Source organism: Fukomys damarensis, unplaced genomic scaffold (assembly GCF_012274545.1).
Source record: "Fukomys damarensis isolate Sample0158 unplaced genomic scaffold, DMR_v1.0_HiC HiC_scaffold_30, whole genome shotgun sequence".
Classification (NCBI taxonomy): domain Eukaryota; kingdom Metazoa; phylum Chordata; class Mammalia; order Rodentia; family Bathyergidae; genus Fukomys; species Fukomys damarensis.
Window position 1 is genome coordinate 7,059,845 of NW_022900942.1, and position 11,497 is coordinate 7,071,341.

Here is an 11,497-nt window from a genome sequence, read left to right on the forward strand (position 1 = left end):
GGGCCTCCAGAAGGTGGGTGTGGTGGGTTCGGGGCCCGGGCCGAGGGCTGGGGGTGGTGGGGCAGGGGCGCCCGGGCCTGTGCTGCCCTTGTCCCCGGGCCCCTCTACGTCCATAGGCTCGAGCTCTCGTGCTGGCACCTGGGCCTCGCCCGCCTCACCCTCAGCTGGGGTGGCCTCCTCTGTGGCCTCGCTCTCAGCCTCAGCACGCTCACTGGGTGAGCTGGTAGGGGAAGCTTCGGGAAACTCCTCGGCAGGCGGTGCAGGCTCATCCTCGCCCACAATGAGCACCAGTGGATTCTTGGTGCAGCTCTTCTTGTGCTGCAGGAAATCCGCCCACTTGAAGAACTCTGCACAGCATTTCTCACACACACTGGTCTCCTCACCGCCACTTCGACTCTCGTTCCCGCTGTCCACGTCGTCTGCACCTTCCCCGGGGACGCCTAGGAAACCAAGGGATGACATCAACCGGCCTGCCAGGCAGCCACCCTCCGTTTCAAAATTTTGCCCATAAGTAAAATCAATATTTTTTATTTTGTACAAATTACCCCACTTCAACATTTCTGACGTCCCAGCGTGTGTGTTCTATGACTCTTTCTAGCTAGCTAATCATTTTCTTAGCACAATCCATCAAATTATGAGGCTCTATCAATTGTGGATACTGCTTCTTAATGAAATTCCATAGAAGCCATTGATTTCCAATATTTTCATACAATCTGCAGCCACCCTGTCTGTTGGGTACAAAGCCAGCTTCGATGGGCTCATTAGAGCTCCCCTTCACCATCGGGCTTCCTCATTTCCAGTGAAATTACAGATGCCTCTGCCAGTACACTTAACATTGCTGAACTAATCCACAACCTCCCCAGCGCATCAGCACTTGACGGGAGCTGCCTGCACTCTGGTGTGGTCTCGGCTGCTGCTAGGATTTATTATCTTTATGCAGGGCTGAGGCGGTACAGATCTAAAGTAATTCTATAGAACCTTGGGAATCAATAGGCATTTCTTTCATGTAGGAAATTTCGGCTAAATACTTTCATTTGTAAATGTAACAAAGAAAATATAAGCACTTCTTACATTTCTGCCGAGAAAAACAATCTCTCCTGACTTAAGAGTTTGAGTAACCAATCTACTTGCATCTTTTTGTCTCTGACTTCCCTTATAGAAGAAACACATTTCTACATTTTAGATTTACCAGATGACTATTGATATAAGCTAGGTCTAAAATGAATCATGTTTAATATAATTAATTGGCTCTGTCAGATGCAATATTTCTTGGCAAAATGAACTAAAATTACATGTTATTGCGATTAGCCAAAAGAGTTTAGGGATTTATTAACAAACTAGAAATTATATATTTAAAGTTCATTTATGTTGACATGTTTAACATGAGAATGTTGTAGTCAGACACACTTTTTGTACCTATTTTCATCTATTCTCATAGAAAGACTTAGCAAATTATATGCTTGTGCCATAGTGGAAAACCCTCTAATTGGTTACACATGTTTAATTACTGTTGTAGGCAGCCACTTCCTCTGTCTCCCCTTACCCTCTTGTGCCGAATAACAACCGTGTTTAATGAACAACTCTAATTCACACCTGATCAAATAAAGAGGTGTACAGGAATGAAACATGGACACATGATCACACTTATGGCTGCTACCTTTCGGATAGCAGGGTTGTGCAGTCCTGCCCAGGTACTGCTTGGCTCTCTGTACCAGCCTGGGTATTGCTGACTTGTAGCTGCTTTTTGTCAACTTACAGATGGAGTGACAGCAACAAATCAGTTTGAACAGAGCCGAATGACAGCTGCAAATCAGCTCTTTGTTAAACATGCATAGTTGAATGTGAGAAAAAAACATTCCCTAAGTCTGTGTCCCCGGAAATAATTTAATGTTCTACCATCAACACATGGCTTTGCTAAAAACTCTCTATTTTTTCTTTTAGGGTTTTGGAAAAAAAATTTAGCACTAAGTTCGGCAGAGAAACCTGATTTAAAAAAACTACCCCAGAAAAAGTACATTGCTTTCTCTCCTGGAAAAGAAATAAAAATATTTTTTGAGGCTAGTCTGCTGCTCTCCATGAGGCCATTATTTCCAGGTAATTTATACATGCCTTTAAAAAATTATTAGCAGCATTCAATTAGCATTTTCTTAACTGGCTAAACCATCTGAAGGGGAAAAGAAGTTAGAGCTCGCAGCCCATAAAGCCTGCTAGACTTTTAAACTAAATTCAGCACGGAAGATCAGGCTGCAGCAAGCAGTCTCATTACAGCACGGAGGAAGGAATGTAATAGGTATCTGTAATGAGGTTGAGGGTAGCTGCAAGCAAAGGCACAGCCGATTTATACTGCAGATAGGCGCATTAACAAAATACTTAGAGCGCTCAACTTTCCTCAATGTATGCAAGATCTAATTGTAAACCTGCTAAGGTTATGGAACAGGGAAAACAAAACAAAACACAACAAAACAACAAGCTAAAATCTTCAGGTAAATAATTTCTTAGCGATTGATCAGAAAAATGAGGGCTATTTAAAATTCTAGTCTTGCACCTTAAAATTTTTCATAAAATTACGAGAATTCCTGCTTTAAAATTTCTTAATTGTGGAATGTTCTTTAGACCTACCTATCCACTAACAAATAATCTAAATGGACATTTAAAAAAGTTAATCTGCATTAAGCAATCAAATGATTAAATAGGGCAGACTTCAGAAGCTATTTTCCAATATTGAAAAGCTATGATATAAAAAGTATTAATATTTTTAAAAAAGGAAAGCGGAAACAAAATTAAAATTGCTAATTCCTTGACATATTTTTCACATGTAACTCCATATATGAGGTAAGACGTACAACTTACATGATATACAAAAACATTCACATGCTATATGTTTAAAATTTTACAAAGTTAAACAATATTTTATTAAAGGAACACTATGTAAAGTATCTATTGAGACAATTCACTGAGAAAATGCTTAAGAATTATGTTGACTTCTGGATCATTTAAAGTCAGTTCAGTGTTGGAAGAATTTATTTAACTATAAACAAACTATATCTTTACAAATGAACATTTCCCAGATATTTTTTGTAACCATGTGATGTAGAGAAACACTTTTGTTTTACACGAAGATCTTGTGCTTTTCACAAAGGTCTTGACCCAAACAAATCTCTATTTACCTTAAAGATTTGCATTTTTACATTCCCTTTAGTTTTTTTAATGTGTTAAGCATTTGGGGGGTTCACTTCCAAATGAGTGGAAGTTGGGGAGTCTTCCCACACGTAATTTCATGTTTTCTCATTGGTAGAGTGCTAAATTACAACTGTTTCTTAATTGTAGATACTACACCTAGAATATTTAAGTGCTTTTTAGTCAAGTAAGTAATTTTGTTTAGTGCAACTTTAAGTAAAAATTACCTTAACATAATGAAGATATTCTTGTCAAAGTAAAACAATCTTCTACTTACAATCCTTCAAAAATTGAAGAAGGAAACTGTAAAGCTGGCTTTCTGATCATTTGGATCTGTTAAAGTTCACCGTTCTAATGAACCTAAGGAAACTGACAATTGGTTAACAATTTGTTTATCACCAAAGCTTCATAATAAATTTGACTTCTGACTGGAAGACATTTTAAGAACTATAATTAGTGACAGAAAAATTCTTCAATACAATTCAAATTTCTTATTTTGAGCAAATAAATCAGAATCAGCATGTACAATTTCTACTGGGGTTCATAGAAAACACCAGTAACATGATCATTAAGTATTGTTCTCACATGCTCAACTACAATTGTGTGATCAAAATTTGACTGCAATTAACACTCTATAACAAGTTACAGAGGACATGTTTAATAAAATAGTCTTGAATACAAAAAGAAACTAATATCTGACACACAGGATTGAAATTTTGTTTGCATGCTTTAAGATTATTCAACAATAAGCACTTTAATGGAATTGACAGAGCACTTTCGAAGTTGCAAGACATTTTACTGATGTGCAGAGCTCAAGTGTTAACTTGTGACGCCTTGTGAAGAGAAATTAGTTTTATAACTTGTTTTCGTGACTCTTTGTACTATGATGATTACAATAATACAGTGCCTATGTGCTAATATAGCATTATTATTTAAGTGCTTTCCATAATAAAATCTATGAGAGAGAATGCTGAATGCAATTTGCAATTGTATCATACAACTGCTAACACTTTCATCCTGCATCATTTAAAGACTATTATGTCAGGTTAAAATATATGTAACTATCTTTTAATTACACTAACTTTTTGAACTAGTTGCTATGTTCTAAAAATAGAAGTTATTACATCCATGAAAATATGGTTTAAAATTATTTCAATGTAAACCCCTGTTATGGAGGCACTTTATAACAATAGGACACCAGTAACAACTTTGAGAAATTTATCACACATGCAACGTTCTACTTTCTTTCTTTAATGGGGGAATTTAAAAACAAGCATTGTAAACATTATTATTAGTGTCAAAGTAATTTATTTTTTGCCTGCTGATTAACTACTAAGAGAATGAAACTCTAAACAGGCAAGGGATTGAGCCACTACTTGCTGCCCTGGTCATGTATGAAAGTAAGGAAGGGACTGGAATCAGCTCTGAGAACTCTCTTTCACTGATGTCCAATATACATCAAACCCCTGATAACACATCAGTCACCTGTACTACAGAGGCTAAAATTACAATTATTTTGGTTTGATCTATATTCATCCCAACACTTGCTATTTATATTTCACATTTTCAGGGTTTCTAACTCCACCACTGTTCACGTGTTCTTGTGTGATTTCTGTTTCTTGCTTGTAATGGTGGGAGAAAACGTACCCAACAGCATTTCAGATAAAAGTCTTGAATGAAAGGGCAGCTTTAAAAGCAGTAGCTTAAAAAATACACGTACTTTTCTACACAGGAGTAAAGCACACACACAAAAAAATGTTTAACAGAAATATTGCTACTCTTAGGACTGACTCTCTCACTGTGAAAGAAGCCACCAACAGTTTCAGTAGTCTTTTGGCTTCCATTCCTGGCTGTTACAGAACATACCCGTATCAACTTTTCACTGTTTTCCAGAGAATGATGTGTCAAAAGATCTATGGAATTTTTGGCCATGATCATTGCTTTAAAGTCACAAAAACGTAATGTATAAAAATATTGAGGCATAATGCTGACTTAAAAATTTTCCAGCTACAATTCTTGGCAAGATTTTTTAAAAAAAATTTCTTTTCAGAAGTACATGAGGTCGTCCATTACAAAGAAGTTGTAAAATCGGTATTTTATAATTTTCTTTTTATCTACTTTTAATCTGCCACACTTTTGTTATACATTTTTAATTTATTACAATTAACAAAGGGAGAAGAAGCATGTTAACTTCTCTACTTTAATTAGTAACTTTAAAATGCCATGTGTATCTTTAGAGCAGGCAACTGTACTTTCTTCTTTGCTTTTCCATCTCTTAAAAATCTAGCAAGCATTTTTCAAGTTTTTCTAAATTGTTAGGAGACACTTATTTTCTTGCAAATTAATTCTTTTTAACTCCTTATGATAGCTTTGAATCCCATAAAGAAAGATGAATTATCACATACTGAGCCCAAGCTGTGACACAGGAGGAGACAAATAGAGACCCCCACTGTGTTTAACAATGTAGAAGAAATTCCAGGCGCAATAGAAAAATTTTCTGTCCTTTTCTCCAGACCTCTAGCTTGTGCTCACAGAGTTGAACGGTGGAGGGCACTCTTGCTATGCTCAACATGGCACTGACCTGCACACTCCCTTTTACTCAGTGGCCCACATCTCAAATTTGTTAAGTCACGACCACCTGTGGCACAGGCACCAAACGTCTTCTGCTTAGAACGTTCACGGTTTCATTCTGCGGTGAAGCACTGGGGACAGAAACACTGTTCCTTTATGGGCACATGCAGACGGGGAGCAGCACAGCATGCACACTTGCTCTCACTATCAGCCCTGACACTGCATCAGATAATAAGATGTTTGTTACATTTCAAGGTTGCACAATAGTCCTTTCAATTAGATGCTCTGTTGTAATCACTCTCCCAATGAATATACATATTGCTATCTAGGCCTAATGAAAAATACACAAACCTGAAATTCTTTAGTGGGGGAAAATAATTTCAATCAAAATTTGGTTAGAGGTGAATATAAGATTTTGCCAGGTCACTTCTGGCTAAGGCGAAACAGTTTAGATATAGGAGATGCATCTGTTTCATGTGTATTTCCTTCAAAGTACCTACATAATTACCCACACACTGGCCATTTTTCAAGTCCAACATGCACAGAAATAAATATATAGCAAAATTAGTAAGATATATAAATCCTCACATTTAAATGGCCCTAGAGGGGACCATCTATGCTGTGACCAGGAAAAAGGCTTGGATCAGCCATAACCATTAGGCTGCCACACGTGGGGTCAGGTGACTAAATCATTCCATTATTTGTCATCACTTTGCAGCACTGTTTAAAATCTACAAGAGAGGCCTGCACATATGCAGGAAATCAGCTGGGGAAAAACCACTCCTCTAGTAGTTTAAGCCAGCGGCTTGCACGTATACACATCATACAATAGAATTATCAAACAATTCAGCTGAGGTCACTCTTGCAAAGAGGTTCAGTAATGCTGAGGAGTGAAGGCTAAGTGCTACGGCACCTGCAGGGTTAACTAAACAGTTCAAGATGCAATGGCTACACAAAAGAAAGCCAGTTTCTCTTCTTCCAAGAACTATAAACACTTGTGCCGGACTAGATGGCATTTGATAAGCTGTGCTGCATGGAACAAACTCGCGGGATCTCTAGTTAACACTCAGATTCAGTGTTCACACTTAACAGAACAGTGGTGAGTCCTGTTGCCAAGGTCAACAGCACAGATGCACTAATTGTATTATGAGCTTGACATCTAGTGGCCACCCCTGGCAGGGCAAAGCAGGCAAAGGTTAAATCAGCAAGGTTTGTCAAAGCACTCCTAACTACCCACCTTCAGGGAGAGTCTGTCAGAAGCTGGCCAGCACTCTGCAACCCACCGTCCACAGACAGCAGACAAAAAGGTCTTACATGCCACGCCGTGTGACCGCTGTTTGCAGAGAATGCCAAGGGGGTAGGATCTCTTGATAGCATGTAGAATTAATCTGGGGGTGATTTAAAAAGGCCCTCAGATGAAAATATTTAGACACCAACTGGCCTCATCAGCTCTCTTTGGTGGACACTTGAAAATTCTTCCCTCTAATTAAGAAACCAATCTTAATCTGTAACATAGAGGCCATCCCATTACGCTGTTAATATTTTATACTTTTTATAACATAATCTTCCCCTCTTTATTTGCTTGGAAATCACACGCTTAACTGTATTTTAAATCACAAACATGTTGAAACTACAAGAGAAAAAAAAACAAGCCGTTTAAAATCAGAATTTACTTAAAGTAACAGTAAAATATTCAATTTTTACATAGGTTTTATCTATATCTGATTTTATATGAAATATGCAGCAACTTAACATATGCTGTAGTTACAAAGCTACACTAACCATAGCAGAATTAGTTCACATCTTCAAGAGACTAAGATATGTTGATCTCATTCTGGGCATGAGTCAAGAAATCATGGAGGAAAAGCAAAGCCAATAAAACAGAAAAAAAAAAAAAATCCCAAACAAAAAAATACCCTTCCTGTTACATTATTTTAAAAGTATGCTTCTTGAAACTATCTTGCAGTGTTATAAGATCAGGAATTACCTTATTAGCAGTTAAAAAGATTTTAAATTTACTTAAATCAAAGCCTGTGCCAATACTTACATTGAAGAATGTTAAATTCCAACTGATGGTCAGGCTGCAGAATAGAAACTTTGGCTGTCTCTTTGCTGCATTTTCCCCTGAAAGAAAATGTTCTTAAGGCTACCTGGAGATGAATGGTAGAGCTTCTTAGAGATTGAAGCTGAAAATGAAATCTGACCCACTTTTGCCTGCTTTCACCAGAATCGTGGATACAAAAAATAATCAGCTTGCTAAGTAATTCCTGCTGTTACTCCATACCTTTTCCTTTCTTTGGCTTTGAACACACTGAAAAATTCTGGATTATGCATATGCTGTGAAAGTTTGAAACGCATTGTACACAAAAATTCCCTCTTTGTCACATAATCAGCTCTCTGAAAGGTAGAATTAATGGGCCCCCTTTTCTGTTGATCACAGCAATGTGCATTTTAAAATGGGTTAAGTTTGTAAATGCTATTTTTAAAAGAAATGTTTGCAGGTTATTTTCCTTCTCTTCCCTGGTTACTTTTTACCTTTCATGTTTCAGAGAAAACAGTCTGCTTGTGGATGTTAGAAAGTGGCTTCTGCATTGTCCCTTTTGGTATGCTGAATTGTAAATGTGGGTAGTGTGCTGGGGGAGCTGAAGGCAAACCCTGGATCTACAGATAAAAGAAAAAAGACCTCTTCACCGAGTGCTGATGGCCTTCTTTCCCTGAATTTAAACACAGCCTGTGAATTCCTCGGGTAAATCCTTAGGTCACAGGCTCACCATATTTGAAAGGATTCTTAAAATAGCCATATACTATAAGTTGGCAGAAAATAAAAACACTTTGAAGCAATTAGTACCAACAAAATGCAAGAGGCAAACTGTTTTAAATTGTAATATCCTTTTGTTCTTCTTTAAATACTCTCTAAAGACAGGAAAATGTTTCTTTATTAAATTGCATTTATGCAACACAGGATAGCAATATTACACCTTTTGAAGTTCTTAGTGGGAGTTAAGTGCGGCACTGTCATTGGAAGTTTTAATTAGTTTTTCTTAGAACAAAAATCTTCAGCTGGTTCAAAGGATATCATTATTGGTGGCATAGATTTAACTTAACTCCAGAGCATTTACTTCTATAATGGGAATGAAATAATTAGCAAATAAGTAATTTTAAAAGACAGTTGCTATTGGGAATGTAAGTCTGAATGACCTTAAAATAAATTTTTACGAAAGGGTAACTTTAGAACTTTGCATTACGTTTTTCTCATTCTAAATACATCATCATTTGATTTCTTCAGTGATAAGGCTGGGATAGCTCCAAATCTAATTTTTATAGCATTTTTTTCATTGCTTGCCTACAAACCGAAGCCTGAAAAAGAAGTTACAGAAATATGGGCTTGTAACTATAAAGTAATGTGCCTCTGCTTCTTTGTCCACCATTATATTAAATTTTTTGCATACTGTATTTGTTTTTCATGACATCAATTTACTGCATGTAGATGGGCCCGTTGCTTTAATTAATATGTTATGCCCAAAGTGATGCAAAGGAATTATTTACTTCATTTCTAAAACACTGTGCACTAACTTAGCTCAATTATAACTCCACGCATGACATGTTTATTCCCACGGCATTTAACAAAATTAAAATTTTGAGATCTGGTTCATGTTGGAGTAATTTAGTTTGTACAACCATTTGTCTTAAAAAAAAACTTTAGTTGGTTATCTTAGAGTAATACACACAGAAGCATTCCTTGACTTCACAGGGAACAGAGTATCTTTTATGCTCCATGAACAATCTGCTTCAGAACAATTAAAGCAGAAAGAACTTGTTTTAATAGTTTGCCTGAACTACCCTTCAAACAGGCATGGAAATACACTACTTTCCTAGGGATCAGCCCCAGACAGGCTATTTCTGGCCTGTTGCAAAATATGATCAACATCGTGATTAGAACTCAGAATGGCTGTGGAAAACACAGGGTTGACAAAAACTCCACTCCTATGATGGTGGAAAGCCTGGGTGTGGTGAATCTCTAAACAAATTCGAGCAGCAAGGCGAATTCAAAATAGAACTCTTAAATAATTACTCCATCTGAGGGTTTCAACACTATATGTCCTCCCAACATGTTTACACTATTAAGTTCATCACGCTCACATTTCTAAAGTGAAATGAAAAATGAACAGCAGTGCCTCAGCTTGTTAATTGTTAAATACAAGAGGTTTTACTCTATTAATTAAAATATGCTTTAATAAAAGCAGACATTGCACATTTTGATAACGACCCTACAAAGCTGAGAAGTATTTACATTGTTGCATTTTGGGGCGGCTGTGAAAGCCGATTTTAAGCTATTCAGGAGCCACAATAATAAAGCTTTAAAATTCCTCACTGGGATGCAATGTAGTTCTTTTGAAGGGAAGACTGTCTTTCTCATTCGGTAGAAATAAATCCATTCATTTGATCATGTAGTCATTGAGGGCAATACAAAACAAACCAAGTGTGAGAAATTCTATGTGAAGAAGTAAACAAAACAAAAAAATCCATTTCCATGACAAAAAGATTCTTTGTCCTTAATCTACCCAACATATGCAAGCGTTTCTTTTTAGCATATCGCCTGTTCTAATCTTGGCTGACTTGCTGCGCAGATACTGCTCCTTCACCTCCACAACAACAAAAAGACCCAAGGAGTCCTTAGTTTTATTTAATACACTCCTTACCCTGTCTTTTCTAATATTTTTCTCCATTCCGGCGAAGACGTATACCTGCTTTGTCAAACTTTACACCACCCTGTGACAAACTCTTACCCCCCCCTTTAGCAAGTCTAATTCTCACAGCAAAAAAATTAGTATTTGCCTCCGAACAGCTTATAATAGGTTAATCATAAAAGTTGGCTAGCCTATTTTTTAAAGTAATAAATTATCCCACAACCGTGCTGACTTCGGGCTCAAGGGTGCCTGCGGCCACCCCTGCTCGGCCCTCGGTGTGGTCGCCCTAGGGACTCTTGCGGGGCGCATCGAAGTCCGTGACCAGGGCCGAGTTTTTAACCTGACAAAACGGATTCAGGGTTCCCTAAACTTTACAGTGCCAAAGTTCAGCTATAGTTAATCCGAATCTTCGCCAGTCTCTTAACTTCCGCGCCTGTCCTTCACTTTTGGATGTTTCGAGGAGGAAGTTCCTCCCAGCGAATTAACTGCAAAGGTGCCTCCAGCACTCGATTTCGATGCGTCCAAAAGAATATGAAAACGCCTGAGAAAAAACTTAAAAACCGCCAGAAACGTGTTGGAGTCCTACAGTGTGCAAGGACCTAGCCCCTAAACCGTACAGCTGTGCTCACCCCAGCTTAATTCCCAAGTCGGCCATTAAGGAAAGGCCAAGAGACGTTTACTTTCTACTTGTTTCCGAATGGGATCATTGGATTTGTCAACGCGCTGGGACATCGCGGGGTTCGCGGCCAAGGGTCACTCGAGGCGGCAGCGGCACACAGGCGGTACGGAGGGCGCAGAGCACAGGCTGGGATCCGGGAGGTGGCGTGGGCCCCGGGCTGGCTCCGGCACACAACACCCGGACACCCGGGTGCTCAAGCCTAACAAAGCTAGCCAGGAGGCTGCTTCGGGGGCCCGCGGGGGGTGAGCCTTGCACACGTATACAGCTGCTGCTCCTGCCCCCGGGGTCGTTCCGGAGCCTTGTGGGGATCCGGGTGCGTCCGAGAGGTCTCCGCCTCCACAAGGCCGCTCCGCGCCTGCAGCAGCGAGGCCCGGGGGCAGCG

At 38.7% G+C, this 11,497-nt stretch overlaps 1 protein-coding gene across 1 annotated transcript in view; it reads right to left on the reverse strand.

Moving 5' to 3' along the window:
- The window catches only part of Sall3 (spalt like transcription factor 3), a gene marked incomplete at its 5' end in the record, with an annotated part of 20,123 nt that overhangs the window by 8,230 nt on the left and 396 nt on the right, over window positions 1-11,497 (reverse strand). Inside the window, one exon of the mRNA XM_033757325.1 lies at window positions 72-440. Coding sequence (XP_033613216.1) covers window positions 72-440 — 369 coding nt within the window. The remainder of the gene's footprint in view (window positions 1-71; window positions 441-11,497) is intronic.